This window comes from Hyposmocoma kahamanoa, unplaced genomic scaffold (genome assembly GCF_003589595.1).
Source record: "Hyposmocoma kahamanoa isolate Upper Pololo Valley unplaced genomic scaffold, ASM358959v1 181, whole genome shotgun sequence".
Lineage (NCBI taxonomy): Eukaryota > Metazoa > Arthropoda > Insecta > Lepidoptera > Cosmopterigidae > Hyposmocoma > Hyposmocoma kahamanoa.
The window spans coordinates 584,960-605,800 of record NW_020653712.1 but is presented as its reverse complement, the minus strand read 5'-3'; the positions used below and the strand labels follow the sequence as shown (position 1 = coordinate 605,800).

The 20,841-nt window shown below is 37.0% G+C and overlaps 1 protein-coding gene across 1 annotated transcript in view; it reads left to right on the top strand.

Annotated features, from left to right (window-relative positions):
* LOC113226054 overlaps positions 1-20,841 on the top strand; it is a 143,326-nt gene extending 122,485 nt beyond the window's left edge. Inside the window, exons 7-8 of the mRNA XM_026458564.1 lie at positions 19,680-19,785; positions 20,712-20,841. Coding sequence (XP_026314349.1) covers positions 19,680-19,785; positions 20,712-20,798 — 193 coding nt within the window. The 3' untranslated portion in view covers positions 20,799-20,841. The remainder of the gene's footprint in view (positions 1-19,679; positions 19,786-20,711) is intronic.

Sequence of the window (20,841 nt, the reverse complement as noted above, 5' to 3'; positions counted from 1 at the left end):
GAATGAATTCTTTTTTCAAGTTATACGTCTATGTAATACGAGTATAACCCACTCGCCACATGGACACATTTGAAAAATTATAACTTCTTTTTTTGTAAGGTTGGGTGACCATCAAAAAATGGAATGGCTTCATTTTTAAGTTCTGATATAAGTGGCTAATGGTGTATATGAACGTTGTTATCATAATTCAAAATTCAACCTTTTTCAGCATTTATCTGTATATGTCAAGGAGCATAGAAGTATTTATCTTCATACAATATTTTTTACGCATTCATAATCCCGCCTAGCCCTTTCAGACCGACTCTGAAACTACTTGGAATTTCTCCGAAAAAAAAATTGTATGTACCAGAAATTGACCTATAGATGATGAATCTGAGGTCAATTTTCCATTTTCCGGCCGCCATCTTGGAAAACTTTGGCCCGCACGATTGTATTAATGTCGACCCTATATAACAGCGCATAATTGTGTACGGACACTATTGTATTTAGATGCGCCTATATTAAGGAAAATGCAACAACAAAAATTTTGTTATAATTATTATTTATTTGGGAAATAAAATCTTAAGACATTTCTTAGATTCAAAATTAACAAATAAAAGTAAAATGTACCCATTCTAATAGTACTTTTTATCATAATAAGCCTCACCGTGTAGTCTGGTGTGAAATACTGCCACCGTAAGTTGAAAGGGCGCATGTGACACTTTTTCAAAAAATGAGTTACGTGTACTGCCGTGTTCAGGAAAAAAAGACAAATCTGCCGTAATTTTATTTTTTTTCCTATATGGATTAGGTATGAAGTTACCGTAAGAGAAAAGGGAGTAAGTATCCACACTTTTAAAGTCAAACTAAGTTAATTGGACGCATTCAGAAAATACAAAACGATTACTGATTACTGATTACTGAAATTGGCAATAAGGCTTAATTGCCTAGATACATAACTTTTTTTAACTACACATTTCAATCATTTAAGTAAATAAAAGGCGCAACTTACATTTAAGTTTCCATCTTCTTCAGTTAACGCTGTACATATATGTATTTACTGAAAAAGGTTTATTTTCCAGATGACAGTTACACAATGCTTACACAAATTTAAAATAAAGTGAAAATATTACCTCTTATTCAATGTAATAAAAATTTTTAAAATGTTAAACTGCCACACATTGAAAAGAAATTGCAACTACATGCTGCCCTTCCGCCTTATTTATTACACTAAAGTTAACAATAGTGTTGTAATTACTTTTCTTTTTTTCTTTGAACGTTATTTTTTCGGGTTTGACTTTTTGTCACAAGCGCCCCATTAACTAAGGGCGGCAGAATAGTTCTCATAATATTGAGCGGTTGTTCCTACCGAATCTACATCAGAGAAGGTATACCCGGGCATCGATTTGCTATTACGCTTTTTCTTCTTCCATCGGTGCCTATTTAGAGATACGTCATCTTCGGACTCATTTTTCTTCTCATAAAAATATTTCTCCCGGCCCGGGAATAGAACCCGGGAGCCTGCGTGGCAGTCTAGCTTGATAACCGTTCGGCCACGGAGGCAATTAGATTCGTAAAACTTTCTAAAAATTTTAATATAAATACTGTCAAAAGCGACTCTACACCATCTCTATCCATAGTGACAATTAGAAAAAAATCCGATAGCATCTCGTACTCCTAATTGGTGCTCATAAATTACTACACGCCTGTCTTTATGTCTACGTATGGTGGGCCACGACTAGAGTTATAAAAAACTGCCAAACATGTTTGTTGAAAATTGTATCTTACATCTCGCACATAGCTATTTTTCTGCAGTTTAACATCACAGTGTGTATAGCTAAATGTGTATCTATAAACACGGCAAATGAAATTAGTCTACAAGATTGTTACGCATTCTAAGAAATAAAAATTAGGAACGTGTCGGGGCGTCGCGGAATGAAAGAACTTTTCTAAGCAGTAAAATCATAAAATAATCCTTAGATCCTTTTTAGCGCATGTCATATGCGTAACCGTATGACAACCCGTAAAAAAACAAAGATGGCGCCAATCTAGGGAGCCGTAAGAATCCCATATTATTTCAATCCGCTCTAAATAGAAGATCGGTCAAATTGATAAGTATTTTTTGCTTTGTTTTAAAAAAAATATACTGTGCTTTTGTAACTTGATCCCATTGACAGGAATAAGAATGATATTGTAGAATTTTAAGTTGTACCGAGTTTTTGGTTTTAATAGCAGTAGAGCTCTGTGAAGTACTGCCACCTTACCTATTTCTGCCGCCAAACAGTAATGTCAGTATTACTGTGTTCCGGTTTTGTAGGTGCTAGTGAAATTACAGGCACATGGCACTTGTCAATTTATGTCTCAGGGTGACGGGCGCAGTGGCAGTGCCCCTCAGATCTATGCGATTTAAAGCTCCAACTTACCATCAGGCGCACAACTTGTTTGTTTTTTTTAAAGTCTTATACTGTCCCACCGCATGGGCAAAGGCCTTCCTCCAATCTCTCCACATCTCTCCGTTTTGCGCCACTGAGGTCCAGTCATTTAGGTGAGCGTCTAGCTCGTTTCTCCATCGACGCTTTGGCTTGCCGAATGGTCATTTTCTGTCTTTGGGAATCCATTGTGTGGTGGCCTTCGCGCACGACTCGTCTGACATAAGAAATTAAAGTATTTTTTCGGATCTAAGTCGCGTATAGTTGTTTTTATTTCAAACAAACCAACGTTTCGGGTCCTTTACAGGTCACATGTCACGGCTTGCCATATCTACGTTTTATTAAAATCGGTTAACAGAAAGCGGGTGAAATCCAATAAACCGGATTCATTGGCATTACGGTAAAAAAGTCTTTAAAATTAAAAACAAAGATCTGCAATAAACATACAAAAATTCATTAGGTCTGCTGGTTAGTTCCGTGGCTTAATTAAGCGGCAGAGGCCTCGGTCGCTGAATATCATATTCGCAAAATATCATGTTCGCAAAATATCATGTTCACAAAATATCATATTCGCAAGATATCACATTCTCACGATCTTACAACTCTCTCTCTTTCTTAAAATTCCATATTCGCTAAGCACCACATTCGCAAAACACAGCATTCTACGTACAAGTAATAACAGCAGGTTTTACTAGCGACAGATTAGAGTATTAGACGTACCTTGTGTAATTGGAAATCAGAAATTGACCCCTTATATATGGTGTATATTAATACATTTTTAGTGGAGTAATTAACCCAAAAAATTGAATATCTTGACATTCGTGACAACTTAAGAAATAAAATACACGACGAAATACTTTCATAGATTTCTCATAGATGGCGCTACGGGTAAAAAGTAGTTAAAATCCAGATACAAAGATCCGACAAACAAGCTCATAGAAAAATTCGTGAGGTCCGCTGGTTCGTTCCGTTACCACATAGCGTCAGGCAGGGTTTGCTAGAAGACGTCGCGTCGGTTCGAATCCGGCCGGATCGAAGGAATTTTTTTCCAAGTGTTCGATCTTTGTATTAATAATTATAATTAAAATACGTTTAAATGGCGAACCTCCACCTTCTTTTGACGTCGGTTAAAAAGTATACGACAAGCTATTAGTGGTATTACCTACCCAGACTCGTTAAGCACAGAGATACCTGCAAAAAAGGTATTCGCGGTAAAATTCAACAAAAAATCGGTCAAGGCAGCCATTTTTCTTCATAGGTGCGTTCAAGATGTACTTTATGTAAAAAAAGTGGATGCGTTCCGTTTTATCACTACGGTTGTGAGATTTATAATGTGTGAATAATGCGTGTAACGGAGAGCAGACGCTAAATATCCTATTTAGACTTGTGCAAGCATTGTAATTAGTACGGGTACTAATGTAGAATTGAGATAATCACTGTGATAAATTTATGCTTGTGTTGTTCAGACGCGTTTATCATTTTCAATTCCTATGTTTAGATATTAAAGTATATTTTATATTTTCCAACTTCTGAGGGAATGAGATGTAATAATAATCACTAAAGAACATTAAGTGGTAATAAAGCTCCTTGAGAAAGAGTTCGTCCAGGGAAATATTAGTAATGCTGTGTTCGATAGAGTCACACATAGAAAAACTCCTTGAATGTGACAGGACTCGATGTGTAGCTCGTAACAAGTCGTGGGCCTGGTGGTAAACGACACGCCTGTTCATAACAGTTGCAGTGCCACTCAGAGCTTCAAATTACAAAGAACTGAGGGGCAGGAGTAACACAGGGAGTCAGCACTACACCTGTCACCCTGAGACATAAGTTGACGAGTCTGTAATTTCACCAGCACCCTTACCCTTCAAAACCGGAATGCATTACGGCTTGGCGGCAGAAATTTACTTCCCTGGACAAATCGTTCACAAGGAGCTGTATTACTACTAAAACTTTGTATTAATAATCTCATGGCCATATTTTTAACTCACGACCTCCGCGGTCGAGTGGCTTGCACACTCCAGCCGGGTCAATAAAGAAAAACAAGTTTTCTATATTGTCCCGGATCCTGGGTATTTGTGGTCGTTGTTTGTGATTTCCATAACACAAGTGTTTTAAGTAGTTACTTTGGGATCAGAACAACGTATATGATGATGTCTAATACTTATATTTATCTATTTATTTGTTCATCGTCATCCTTAATAGCGGCCGTTTTGTTATCCAATCTTGGCTGTAGGCCTCTTTCCTCTTCTTCCACTCTTGGCGATATTGTGCCCCACTCAACTGTCCCGACCTCCGTGTCATCAAATGTCGTCCGTCCAGCACTGCGGTGGTCTGCCGCGCCCTGCGATGTCTCCACTCAAGTTCTCACCTTTCTAGCGCCATTTCTTTGTTATTTACGTTTTTTTTTCAAAATTTGCCTTCACCATCGCTACTGCTCGCATTCTTAACACTATGCCAATAAATAAATTACCAAGGGGAAGGTGAGTCAAAGTGTCAAAAGATAACCAGTAATATTGTTTATCGGTGTGGAAAAGTTTTTCCGTGGCTTCCCGCGCACAATGAACCGCGGCCATATCTTGTTATTGTACTATTTTGTATGGAACTAATGGAATGGGAAGAGAAATGCTTTTATTCCATTTTTAGTTATTGGATTCATCCAGGTAGCCGTTGGGAAATAGGGGACAGTTTATACGTTAATAAGTTTCATATAAATATTGAACAATAATCACGATGTTTTATGATATTCAATAAACTGAATATTACAATTATTAAAGCGACATCTCTAGTCAGCTGCTGGTAGCTAATAAAGTTACCTGGGTCAGTGAAAAAAACACTTACATAAAATTTCTCGCAGATAGCGCTCCTGCAACAAAGTTGTCAAAAACAAAAAACTAATATCTGCGACAAGCACAAACATTTAAAAATTCGAAAGGTCTGCTAGTTCGTTCCGTAGCTCAGTTGGAAGAACGTATGCTGAAGGCGCTGGTTCGAATCCAATCGGATCGAAGGAATTTTTCTTAGTGTTCGTTTTTTTTTTTTAATTTATTGACTGTTTTTCCGTGATATTAAGTGGGAGAACGAAGAAATTTTTTTCAAATTAATAAATGTATTTTTTTATGTGTCTCGCCACTGAAGAGCAGCTTATCAAAAAATTGCAATGGCAGTTGAAAGTAGCTCTATGGCTCCACTGACAAGCCACTATTGTAACTTTTAGCAGAATACCAAACGTACATAAACCTGCTATTGACACTTTAACGACAAACAAGTGAGATAATTTAAAATGAATTGGGGTCCATGTTGGCGTACAAATGCGCACTTTTTTGAAGCCTCGATCCATCGAGTATATAACCAGAAATAGAGATGAAATGTCGTTTAATTTGTTTGAAAACTATACTGCCATATCATTACGGTGACATCTGCGCTCCGTTTGCCCACCCCGAATTCGAAACAATTGACGAGTTCGAAAATCGACCAGTTTAACTTGAGCTTTGCTATAATGGACGAAAATTTAAAAATTATATATTTTAATATTTAATTATCGATGAAATGTGATTCAGTTTGTTTTGTAATTAGATGTTTTACTGTCTTTCCTACACCACTGAATGGAACAGCTGGCCGTTGTTAGAGATATTATCTTTGTTATAATAAATACAGAATATTTTTGGAATATACGGAGGCGTACATACAGGTCAGTTGTTGGCGCTGTACTATTTCAACTTTCTAATTTGTGATTTCAGCGCAAACGGGAGTTGCCATTCAAAAGTGATATCAGTACCATTTGACTGATGAGTTGCCAGAGACGGACGGCTCTTGTGTCGTATTTCTCCGTAATATAGTTTTTAATACCCTGAAATGTCATATTTTATCGCTTTCTATAAAATTTTTCATTGGCCATTTTGTTCAATATCTTTACTCCGATAATTTCTCACTGGCCGTTTAGACGTTGACAGGCTGCGTTCGAAATTCGAAAATGGCGCGCGCGGCTGAACGCGCGGGAAATGGAGTGGAAAGCGTAGACAAACAGGTGTCTCGCTTGCCAGTAAGGATTTTGTCTTTGCTTTTTTCTTTTTCCTTTGATGGTTAAAACCGATAGTCAACTCGATAAGATCTTCAAAAATCTTTCATTCGTTCGGTTATTTCTATCTAGCAAAAGTAGTTTTATTTTGTATATAGAATCACAAATATTTCCACTTTTTAAATACATGTGACAGCTGTCCCTAGCCACCGCATAAACATTCTACTTTATATAATATACAATGTACTGTATACAGGGTGGAAATTTGTAATGCCACTTGGAAATCTCTCTTACAAAAACAATGAAATCTGGAGTTATAAATTCAATGGGTCAAGTTAAAGCACTTTTACTCAAAGGTCCATCAGATTACTTGTTAAGTATCTTGAAATGGATGTCGTAAGAAATGAGTTAAATGTTTTATACGAGGAAGAGCGAAATCGAATAATTCTGCAGCAAGATGGCACTCCCGCCCATAACAGCAGAGTCACTACTGCCTACATTAGTAACCATTTTAATACCTGGATTGGTACAAACGGCACAATCAGATGGCCTGCGAGATCACCAGATCTCACCCCTTTAGATTTTTTTTTTGTGGGGATATGTTAAAAATCAAATTTACCTTAAATCCTATGCGAGTGTAAACGAGTTGAAGGCTGAGGGTCAGAATACGATTTGTAATACAATTCATCACAACACGTTATTAAAAGTTACTCAAAACGAATTCGTTAAAAGATTAAATTTGTGTATCCAAGAAAATGGAGCACATTTCGAGCAACTAATTAGTTAGTTTACCCTTTTTTTCGTTTTATTAAAATACGTTAAGATTTCATGTTTTCTTTTAATTTAATTAACCAATTTTGTGAGAGAGATTTTATTCTTATAATTAACCCTATCGATCGATGCAATAAAAGTGCAGGATGCATTTTTTTTTTAGATTAAAGCGGGATCGATTCCCGCGTGTTGCTAGAAATTTTCGAAAATCTATGAATGCAGTTTTATTTCTTTTAAAAAATAAAGGAATTTTTCTTTTAAGTAAAAATTTCTATCTCCAGTATTTAGAGTACTTTCCCTCCAGGTGGTATTACAAATTTCCACCCGGTATACAATGTACGCGAGAATGGACCAATTTAAAATAATATATTTTTATTGAAATATTATCATCCTCTCGGGCGAGGGTTTAGGCCATAATCCGCCTTGCTGGCCCAGTGCGGGTTGGGGATCCTTACCTTTCAAAACCAAAACGCAGTAATGCTCACATTGTGCTTGGCGGCAGAAATAGGAAAGGTGACAGCACTTCACATGGACAAACTCTTTTACAAAGAGCTCTACTGCTACGAGATCGTCTATTGGAAACTTTTCATTCGAAACTAAAACCACCACTTTCAAAATAAATACGTTGATAAATCAAGAAAAGCCACTAAACATCAAATGCGGGCATTAAAAAAAATGCTGACTACACCGTATACTAACGAGACCAAGACCAAAAAAAAATAAAAAGAGCGGGAAGAAAAGTGCGCCATTTTCTCGGGGTATTTTCGTTTCGCTAATTCTTTTTTGGGTGTACATAATCCTTCTTTTGTTCTTAGCCCGCATTGATTCGGTATTTGGTGGCACTTGTACAGTAACTAAGCCACTTATGGCTTACGCGGGTAACGATAGAGCTGAGATGTTGTCGGCAAATGTTTCGATAATATTCCATTCGAGTTTGAGACCAAAGCGTGACTTTAAATTCAATGTAGTGTTACAAATTTTATATAAACCCTTGTATTGGCAATATGCACTACCCTATTACGCCGTAGAGGCCGCGAAGTTCGATTTGAATATTTAAATCAATTAATTTCTTCCTTTGACAGCACGAATTTTTATGCCAAAATGCACTAGCGCCAATATTTTAAGGTCAAGCAAGAGCTGGATAGACCTTAAAGACGTTAAAAGATAGGCGCATAAAAAAATAAACAGAAGGGATTGTAGATGACATATTCGATGACAAGCAATATGAGTATTAGAATGGGTTATTTACTAGAACAACGTTTTCGGGCTCGGCTTTTGACACAGCCACCATGACCACTATGAATCATGCTCAAATTATATAGATGTTGTAGATGGTGTAATATTTTTGTATTAATTTTGGTTTAGTCATAAAGGAAAATTTAGTTAATAAATATGCAAGTAACAAAAAGTTTATAAAACTGTACAAAGATATCCGTAATGTTTATGATAGTACAAAAACCATGCATTAAAGAAGAGTTTTAATGAGCTTAATTTTCTGTTTGAACTATAAAAGTATCGATGCTTGCCCCGTCTCTATACAGAAGCTTGACCAGGACTTTACCAAATGAAGCGAGAGCACAGCTCGCGGAATCTGCACAGAGTAGTTTTGTTCAGAGGCTACATAGGTGTGCTACAATGTATCGATAATGGCGGCTTAACATTCCTAATTAGGAGAATTAGTGTTCGCTGTCAGATTATGGGAAAAGAGAGGATGTTTGGTTAAAATGGTATTGCTCAAGTTGGGCTATATTAATGTATAGAGGGATGATCTCTACGTTACATTACTTTGAGAAAGCACATAAAACTATATAAATTGTTACATAGCAAACACAAAATGCAAATCTCTGTGAGCCTCTATGAGAGTTTCTTTACTGATCCAGGCACCTTTACAGCTACCACAAGAGTGACAGAGGTGTCGCTGTATTAATTGCAAGATTTTTTACTGAATATCATGTTTTTACTAAAGCCACGCAACCGTAGCCACTTTGAGGTAATAGACGTGAGACGTTCAAGACCGTTCAGGCCAAAGAAACTGTCTTTGTGTTTATTCGATATTTGTATCAATAATAATAACAGACTACTGGAGTATTTTCTCAAAAAATAGACGTATATTGTGATATTAAGATATCGTGATATTCAATTAACTTAATATCATAATGATTAAAGCGACATCTCTAGTCTGCCGCTGGTAGCTGTAAAGGTAACTGAATGGTGAAGAAAAACTTTCATGGATTTCTCACAGATGGCGCTATGTCATAAAAGTCGTTGAAAACCAAAAACAAAGATCCGCAACAAGCACATAGAGAAAGTTATAAAAATTGAATTTTTAAAAGTGCTAAATTTTTGCGTACGTTATAAATACATTACAATGTTTATGCGTTAGCTTGCGACAACTGTCACATGTATTTAAATAAAACCTTTTTTTTTAGTAGCAGTATAGTTCGTTGTGAAAGAGTTCGTCCAGGGAAGTACCTTGCTTATTTCTGCCTACAAGCAGTAATGTTAGCATTACTGTGTTCTGGTTTTGAAGGGTAAGGGTGCTGGTGAAATTACTGGCCCATGGGACTTGTCACCTTATGCCTCAGGGCAATGGGCGCAGTGGCAGAGCCCTTCAGATCTTTTCGATTCAAAGCTCTGAGTGGCAACTGTTATGGACAGACGTGTAGCTTACCATCAGGTGCACGACTTGTTCGTCCCGTCACTTGATATTATAAAAGAAAACCTTTATAGCTATCAGAAAACTGACAGAGATATTTTTTATTTTCAAATTAAACAGAAAAATAAAATAACCAATCAAACTTTCAAAAAACACTGCATTATTTTGGCGATTTTACTAGCGTTCCACTTGGCGTGGTGTCCTAATGGTTTGACCTACCGCCTCTCATGCAGAAGCGGTGGGTTCGAGTCCGGGCTCGCACCTCTTTAATTTGAAACTTACCACGAGTTTTTCGATGAAGGAAAACATCGTGAAGAAACCTGAACCCGCATTAGACCACAGACCTAAACTTAATGGCCTAAACCCTAGCTTGAGAGGAAACCCGTGCCCAGTAGTGGGGCGTGAAACACACTAACAGCTGGTGCGGGTCGGGTGCGTGTCGGGTCGGGAGCACGGCGGGTGTAATTCCGTGTATTTATATGGACGACAACACCCAACGCGTGAGCGCGGAACAGGAGCAGGTTAGGTCCCGCGCGCACGTGTGGAATGACACCCGACGTGCTTCCGATCCGACACTCACGCGTTCTCTGTGTCTTTTATGCTTAAATGTGTATATTATACGAGGGTCATGCCAAAAGAACTTAGATACTCTTTAATCACTTGTTTGATACTGGCAAGTTATACACCGTCGTAAAGGCAGGTTATTTGCTAATAAATTTGAAAATGGAACACGTCTTAAACCGAATTCTTTTTTATTTTTTTATTTTTTGGAAACAATCTGGCGGCAAATTTGTTCGCAACAATGGAGCTCACTCGACGTGATTTTCGTGTTATGATTTATTATGACTACAAAAAAGGTTTAAATACGCAAGAATGTTTCGAACTTTTAGCCACAACTTTTGATGATACTGCTTATTCACAAGCTACAGTTTTCAATTAGTTTGTTGAATTTAAAAGAGGACGCGTAAGCTTTGAAGATGAGGCAAAGTCAGGAAGACGGGTCGTTACTCAAGAATACGTTCAAGCTGTCGAAAAAGTAATTCGCGAAAACCGACGAACTACATATGTAGAGCTTGAGCGAGAACTAGGCATTGGATCAGCAGCATTGCAAACTATTATTCATGGACAACTGTCTCTCCATAAGCGTTGTTCGATTCCGCACAAACTTAACGATAAGCAGAAAGAACGTCGCGTGGATTGGTGCAAATTTATGATAGATAAATTCGACACTGGTGAGAAAAAAAACGTTTATGATATACTGACAGGTGACGAAACATGGTTATATAACTATGATCATGAAACAAAGCGACAGTCCACTGTATGGTGCTTTGAAGATGAGTCGACGCCAACGAAATGTCGTCGTACATTAAGCACACAGAAACAAATAGTCGCCTCATTTTTCTGTATGACGGGACACGTTGCTACTGTAGTGCTAGAGGGTCAAAGGACAGTTAACTCCGAATGGTATATAACAGTTTGTGCCCCAAAAGTGTTGTCAGCTTGGTGTGACAAGCGGCCGAAGCCAGGAATCCGGCACCTCCTCTGAAATCACGACAACGCCGCTCCGCATACTTCTGCTAGAACACTCGACTATTTTCATACAAAAAATGTATCTATCCTGCCTCACCCGCCATATTCCTCTAACCTAGCACCTTGTGATTATTACCTCTTTCCAAAAATTCAAGAAAAATGAAAAGGCAAGAGGTCTGATAGCAAAGAAGATGCCTTTGGCTGCTTATAACTTGGAGATTTCTGAAATATCTAAAGAATCATTCAGGTCATCGACATTTTCCAAGTAGTTTAGACGAATGGAAAAGTATACGTGTTCACGGTGAATACTTTAAAAAAATCGATACCTGTAATAAAGAATAAATTTTGTAATTTTTGAAAATCTAATTTCTTTTGGCATGACCATCGTAGCGAGACTCTGTTTCATTTCCTACTCTGTACAAAACTTAAGTGCATACGAAGAGGGTGTTAGTCGTTAAAAGCGAATAAGAAAGCCTCGGTCAGCTAAGTCGCAGACGGAGCCGCGGAAAAACACATGTATTGTTAGAAAGTACAATTGTACAGCTTGTACTGTTTTTAACCGACTTAAAAAAAAAGAACGAGGTTCTCAATTCGACCGTTTTTTTTTGTATGTTATGCGACAACTTTGTGAAAGGATTTTGTTGATTCTTTTTTATTGAAATGAGGGTACTGGTAGACGGTAGTGATCCCATTTATATTTGAAGAAAATATTTGGGTGGCAAACTAGGGGATGAATTCGGTTTCGCGCACTTTCCGGTAACCGATTTCAATAAAACTTGGCAAATAGATGGAATTCCACAAACTTTTTTGTAATAAAAAGTTGTATTTCTATTTATTTTAAACTTTATTGACCACAACACAGAATGGTACAAACGGCGGACTTAATGCTAAAAGCATTCTCTACCAGTCAACCTTTGAGGAAAACGAAATTCACGAATGCGGCAAATTAAACAAAACATTAAATTAATAATTTAATAGTAACATAAATGTAATAAATATATAATCAAATATATAGCAAACAAACCTAACATATACATATTATCTGTATACATAGTACATATTTATATATGATACATACAATAACAGAAGAAGATGATGGTGATTATGATTATCGCTGTGACAAACAATTTAAAAGATGCACATGGACTTTCTTTTTGAAAGAGAATAAACTAGGACCTTCTGATGGAGTCTGAGAGAGACGTGTAGAAAGAAAGAAAGAAAGAAAGAAAGAAAGAAAGAAAGAAAAATAATTTATTTGGCAACATTTTACAATAAATAATACAAAACAAACACAATCATACATTATATGTTACCAAAACGGTCACCACTCTGCTTTTTGTAATGAGACGTTGAAGAACGCCTCATTACGTTGGTTTTCAGTGGCGCCATATATGGACAAAAAGAAAGATGGCGCCTCGTCCAAGCAGGCGGTAAGATAAAAATAAAACAAAAAAGAAATATAAAGAAATATAACGATAAAGAAATATAAAGAATGTAGAATGAAGAGTGAAGGAATCAGACATGAAGCCAGAATGAAAGAAAGGTATAAAGAGTACAAGAGAATTAATGGATCGAAGGGGGCGGTTATGAGAGTCACAGAAGTATTGAAATTTACATTTCAAGTACTCTGGATAGTGAGGATTGAAAAGAATGGAGTGCAACGTGCAAAGTAGTCTCTTCTGCCTGCGTAGACGGATAGGGGGCCATTTAATTTGAGCCCTGAAAGCGGAAACGTGATCAAATTTGCGAAGGCAGAATATGTTGATATATAACATAGTTATAATTAACAACATATATATAATTATAGTTTCATCACAGTGTTGGGTTTCATAAAATACAGGAAATTAAATGAGGTTAGGCTTTGATGATTAACTGACTACCTCGGCGGTTTGCACTGTAGGCGCTGGATAAGGATTTTCCGGGATCGATTCCTGATAGGACCAATTTAGGAAATTAACTTTTTTGGTTTTGATCTGGGTGTTCTTGGCAGTACTCCGAAGTGAATTCCGTTGCTATGGAGCTCATGGTACAGCGTATTCCGTAGATTGAGAAAAGGCATTGGTTAGGTTGTCAGACGACAAGTGCAGAGTAAATGATAATTTTACACGATTTTATTGCAAAAAAGATAAAAGATTCTGCCGTCCATTAACTAAAACGGGGCTAAGTGACAAATGGTCAATTATCCGTCTTAAACAGCAAAAGATAGAGCACAAAATATTTTAAAAACAGTTAAAATTAGTTAACGTGTTCAACTTATCAGAACTTACCAATTTCAATTTCTAAAATCTCAGTACAGAGCACTAAAAAAACCGACCTCAAAAGTACGTGGAATTACATCTATTTGCTAAGTTTTATTGAAATCGGTTACCGGAAAGTACGCAAACCCGGATTCATCCCCTAGTTCGCCACTATTCGGGACTTGACACAGGAGATAATAAAAATCGGTTCTCACCACTCAAAGTATATTGAGAGAGAAAAACACCTTGAATTGGAGAATAGCAAAATCAAGCATTAAAATAATTGCTCCTTATAATAAAATTTAGGCGCTATTTATAAAAATGAATCTTCGTGAATAGCCACCCTTCCAGGTGGATGATTTTCTTCAAAATTAAATGGGACCACTATGGAGGTACCCTCTTTCTAACACAAAAGAATCATCAAAATCGGCTCACAGATACCGGAGTTATCGCGTAACATACATACCAAAAAAAACATACAGTTTAATTGAGAACCTCCTCCTTTTCTTGAAGTTAAAAAGTGGGTTATGGTTTTAAATGATATGCCAAAATTTTATAGGCTATGAGTATAATAAGTACTTAAGAGTTTTTGTAAAAATGTCATAGGTTGTCCTTTATGCGAATAGGCTTGGGATATGTTAAATAAAAAAGTTCGTAAGTCAATGCAAATTCAATAATTTTTGTTTATATAACAAACAATGCTAATTACCTCTGCGTGCGCTTTGAATAGCCCTACTCCCGACGACCTTGTCATAACCTGCAAAACATCCGTATCCGCATCCGTCGGATATGGAAGCAGATATTTAAAAATATGCGGATGGATGCGGATACAGATATAGATATAGACGTCTACGGTATACCTAGTATGGAACATCATTAAATCCAAAAACTCGTCAAACAAACAAAAACAATTTTTTTTTGTTTTTTTTTCTTTATTAGCAAGTTCTCAATAGCGATTGAGATATAATATAAATTTTCTTGGCAACAAATTCTTAAAAAAAGCGTCTCTTTATGTTCATCCTTACTGCATCTGACAGCCCTGCCGTTAAAATAATGCGCTTTTCCCCCATTTATTGCAGCCATATTGATTTTTGACGCCATCTTGGTTTTTTCTCTCGTCTCATCTGGTTACTGCATTTAATGGGTTACCACCAACAAATTATCATTTGATCGCAGCGACGCATTTAGAAAATAATTCTGGAATGGCCGTTTAAAAGATATCGTTTGTAATAATTGAAGCGTCATAATACTGTAATAATAAGTTGATTTTATATTACTTCAGTATTACATTATCGATCTTCAGGCCAAAATTAATAACAATAAAATAAAATTATCTAATCGACCATATACAGCATATTATAGTTGTTTAGTAGCAGCAGTAGAGCTCCTTGTGAAAGAGTTCGTCTAGCGAAGTTACAGCACATGAGATTTGTCAACTTATGTCTCAGGGTGACGGGCGCAATGACAGTGCGTACTTTGCGATTTGAAGCTGCTATGCCACTGTTATGAACAGTCGTGTCGCATACCACCACGCGCACTTCTTCGTCCCGCTGCAAAATGTGAATTATTGTTGACAATATTTTGAAGATAATTATAATGTTTACTTACATCTGAGTTCGGTGACATTTATTCAAGTGGATAGGGGTGTTACGAGTAAGCAAAACGGTTTGCCAGCTACGTTACTCGCCCATCAATTAATTGCGGTGCACGGGTAAAACGTACTCACGTTTTCGCTGCGGCGCCATGTTTTTTTGTAGGTACGAACTCTACCACTCTACCACGCGGAGGTGCTGGATTTGATTCCCATGCTGGGAGAAATATTTATACGGCGTACATTTGTTTCTCTCGTGAGTTTGGCTGTAATTTGTGTAGTTAAAATAAATGTAGGCAATACAAATATTTTTCCCGGCCCGGGAATCAAATTCGGGACCTCTACGTGCCAGGCCAGCATGGTAAGCGTTCGGCCACGGACGCAGTTAAGTTATTGTAACATACTCTGCCCATTACGATATCTGATTGTTACATAATAACTGTATAAAGGTAACCAAAATAAGCATTTATATGACTTATGATCGCATTAAAAGCTTTTATATGACTCTCATATGATTTCCAGCCGAACAGCTTATACCACTACTTTGATTGTTAGGAAATAACTCTCTTATGCAACTTCAAAACCGTAAAACAAATTTTCGCGCCATTTTACGAGGTCGTTTAATGGCGTACTTACATGGCGCGGTTATGGCGCGAATCGGCATATGGCGCCGGTTATAAAAAGTGACCATTGGAAATAATATACCTACTTACTTGTGGATATTTTGGCTGCGGAAATTAAATGGAACGTAGTCTATAATAAAACCTTGGGCTATAAATTCGAGTCACCTGTTAACAATGTTGTCAAGTTGTTCAGTAGTATGGAGCTCCTTGTGAAAGATATTTAAAACTATTAGTGAAACTTACGCGCCTGGCCGTTCAGAATAATATCAGTAGAATTACATAAATAATTCTAGGGCTCTGATTGGCCGGGGGGTGTACGCAGTGCGTAGGGCCGGTACGGTGTGGGAGACGCCGAATCTTGTAAGAATCGGTGATTCTCTTTCATTCTTATTCGATATTCCGATCAGAGTTGCTGTTCGATTTTTCAATTTTTAAGTCAGATGGGCATAGAGATAAGGTGTTCAAATAAGTTTTTATGGAAATGTATACAGTCTACTTTCATAAGTTTCGATGAACCGGAAGATTACGAAGTTATACGGAGTTTTATTGAAGAAACCAACAAGTCTGGTCCGTTTATTAACAATTATTTTACAGCTTCTGCATACTTGGATGACAAAAATCCGTGATAGCGGCCCTTTGAAATAAATATAGTAAATAATAAATGTGTACAATTGTATATTTACAAAGAGCAACCCCTAGAGTTCTTTTGCTCATTTTGCCGTTTTTGAAATAAAACGCAGCAAAGTGATAAGTTCTCAAATATCCCTTTTAAATAGCATCAGATAGTGCTCAAAATTATCTATTTAAAAGCAGTCGATTAACATATACGAAGTATCGTAACACAACCTAATGATGCGTAGCATACAACTACAACTCGTTTATGGCTTTTTAAATGATATCTCAAGCACCGAAATGCAGCTCTACTGCTACTAAACAACTAGAATATGCTGCACATCTATACAGGATGTCAAAAGTTAAAGTTAAGAATATTAAAAAATACTACCTATATTGTATGGGTGAAGTAGATAATAAAAGTAAATATAAAATCAATGATCAAATATCTGTCTGTTAGATTTTTATTGAATTGATATTCAATTATTTTTTGTGAAATTACTTGTTATAATTATTAATACAAAGAACACTCAGAAAAAATTCCTTCGATCCGGCCAGATTCGAACCGACGTCTTCTAGAAAACCGTGCCAAATGCTATGCCAACTAAGCAATGGAACGAACCAGCGGCACTCACGAATTTTTGTCACGAATATATTACTTTAAGAAATATGATTTAAGAGTCTATACAACCTCAAATGGCTTTGGTTGATTCAGCATAACAGGGAAATTGTTGAATCAATCAATTTGGAAAAATATATAGTAAAATTCAGGATACACACTGTAGGTTTTGTGGGTTTTAGCCATTGACTTACAATTATATGGACGTCGGGTCCGCGCTAAAAAGTGTCCGCACTTGTAAGGCGCTAAAATCGTATACAGAGCGCGACACTCCGCTTTAGTCTTCATTTGTTCTACGGACAGCGCGATACTGCGATGACATAACAATTTAAATTTCGAATAGGTTGACTTGGGACATTTTTTTCGTGGTTTTTGTATTAGACCCGTCGTCCATTTATTTGTAAGTCAATGGTTTTAGCCTAATAAAAGATGCTCAAATTATGCACTATGAACTTTAATCAATAGTAATTGGCAGTTTGAAAATTGATTACTATACGGTGTGAAAACACGATTTCTAAAAATGTTCACGATAAAAAAGAAAAATACAAAATTACCTCGAAATTTTACAAGAAAACCGTTTTATCGAGTTCTTAGGTTTTCGCGATTGTTACACACAGGAAATGAAACTATTTTTCCGGATTTAAATCGCGTATATTTGTTTTTTTCAAACAATCCAATGTTTCGGGCCCTTTACAGATTGGGACCTGTTGACTGGGGTCAACCGTGACCATGGGACCTGTAAAGGGCCCGAAACGTTGGGTTGTTTGAAAAAACAAATATACGCGATTTAAATCCAGAAAAATAGTTTCAAAACTGTTTTGTTGAATATGTACTTCGTATAATCCAATAACTTTTTTAATATCAACTAAACTAAGTATAACACGTATAGTATACGATATAAATTTTTGAAATGGCTTTTTTGCTTGTAAAAAAAATAAATTCTGAAATAAAGCCAGTGTCCCTACCGCTCGACCCAAGCAAAATGAATTGTATTAGTACGGGAAACATTTAAATTCGTGCTGAGGTTACTACCTCAACTCTTAAGTGGATTCAAGTTTTCTTTTGGATGTTGCTAACAATTTTCGCCTGAACACCGATAACATAATCCTTAGGAGCAAGACAGTTGGAGAGCTTTCCATATTATGCAGAAATTGTAGGCCACAGAGTCCATTAAACGACGCAGATGTTGTAGAAAATTCGATTTCGCAAGATATCGTGAAGATTTTATACCTATGGGACGTTTTAGAATATTAAACCGATAGTAACTGTTATAAGTTTATAACGTTATAGCGTTATAGCTTACTATATAACGGTACGAGAACATTTCACGTTTTTATTAGAGATTTTATTGTAGCGAGTCAGCGAATGTTATGTAGATTATGAAAATCTTCATACTTTACGGGCAGTCAACGCGTGTGCAGGTAGAACACACTTAATATACCAATATCGTTAAAGGGCATCTCGTTTGTCGTGTACGTTCGTTAACCGACATATTGATCCAACATTTTCGACGTAAAAATGTTATTTGACGTGTCGGATAACCTACGTTCCTTGCGAAAGAGTTCGTCCATTGTATTACTGCCACCTTACCTATTTCTGCCGCCAAGCAGTAATGTCAGCGTTACTGCGTTCCAGCTTTGAGGGTAAGGGTGCTGGTGAAATTACAGGCACGTGGGACTTGTCAACTTACGTTTCAGGGTGACGGGCGCAGTGGCAGTGCCCAAAGATCCGAATCTTTGCAATTTAAAGCTCTGAGTGGCACTGTAACTGTTATGGACGGGCGTGTCGCTTACCATCAGGCGCACGACTCGTTCGTCCCGTCACTTGATATTATAAAAAATAAACTTTAAAAAAAATTATAAGTACAGTAACATTTGAGTCGGGACCGACACGTATAAAGCGGTTTTCCGGTTGATTATAACAATTAGTTTCACATTTAGTACATTATTTAATATTATTGAAGAACATTTTCATTATTTGAAACCACAAAAAGTAACAAATAAAAACATTTTCGAGTTCTTAGGTTTTCGCGATTGTTACACATAGGAAATGAAACTATTTTTCCGGATTTAAATCGCGTATATTTGTTTTTCCAGACAAACCGACGTTTCGGGCCCTTTACAGGTCCCATGGTCACTCAACAAAAGTCAACCGTGACCATGGGACCTGTAGTTTCAATTCCTATAAAAACATTTTTTTTTGTGTTGATGGCGACAGGATGGCACCACAGGCGCAAAGAGCGCGGGCTTAAGCGTCTTTTTTTACTGGCTATATGACGTCACATAGGCTATAGCCTATGTCAGACTGTGAACAAAAATTTTTAATTTTTAAGAAAATTTAAATAATAAATTTAACTCTACGTTAAACGTAATTATATTAAGTAATATAATTAAATTGCATAATATTAGCCATGCTGCCTGTGTTAGACAACAAATTAGCAGTAACGACTTATGTTGGCCGATATGTCGTCCAACCTTTTTTAATAGTAAAAGATTTTAGTAATAAAAGATTTCTATTCTATTCTAATATAAACACTCAAAATTATAAGAAATCCAGAAAAATTCTGTATAATGCATTGCATATGGTAGTAAATACAGTATTCCACTCATGTTTTCAGGTTCCGTGCGTGCTTGAAGCTAGCTGATACGTCAGTGTCCAACATGGTGGGCAAGGTGTTCTTCAACGTCGTACAAACCAAGTGCTTCGTGCTCAAGCCGGTCAAGGTACGTGCTACATCATCATCATTTTAAGTAGCAGGAGAGCTCTTTGTGAAAGAGTTCGTCCAGGCTACTGCCACCTTACCTATTTCTGCCACCGCTGACATTACTGCCTTTCGGTTTTGAAGGTTTTAAGGGTGCTGGTGAAATTGCAGGCACTTGGGACTTGTCAACTTATGTCTCAGGATGATGGGCGCAGTGGCAGAGCTCCTCAGACCTTTGTGATTTAAAGCACCGCTGCAACCGTTATAGACAGGCATGTTGCTAACTACCAGGTGCACAGGAGGACTGGTTCATTCTGTCACCTTGTATCATAAAAAAACCTAATGGGCGGCATGCATCATTATTATTTATTATTATTATTACGAAAACGTTTATTTAAGTATACGGTTTTTTAATTTTGAGCAAGATATTTTTTTATAATATTAAGTGACGGGATGAACAAGTCGTGCGCTTGATGGTAAACTACACGTCTATCCATAACAGTTACAGTGCCACTCAGAGCTTCAAATCGCAAAGACCTGAGGGGCACTGCCACTGCGCCCGTCAATCTGAGACATAAGTTGACAAAACCCATGTGCCTGTAATTTCACCAGCACCCTTACCCTTCAAAACCGGAACACAGTAATGCTGACGTTACTACTTGGCGGCAGAAACAGGTAAGGTGGCAGTACTTCCCTGAACAAACCCTTTCACAAGGAACTCTACTGCTACTAATTGTCTAATTAGAAGGCGCCCAAAATGTTTTTCTAAATGACTTTGTAAGCTTCAAAGTAAAACGCGTTTAAATAAAAAGTCCCTTTTATAATCACGCTTATTTAAAAAAGTACAACGTTTCAACATTTAAAATTTATAAGCCGTTTTTTCCATCTCTATACAAGATGGTCCCGGAGAGGATTTTGTTTAAATAAAGAAACGTTCTCTCTTTTCAGATGTGCACACAACGAAGCTGGTGGGGTAAATGCCTTCGACGAGGATACATGAAGCAAGCATTCTTAAGAGACAACCTGCCATACTAATGAAAAGAAAAACAAATACAATTTAGTGAAACAAAACATGAAC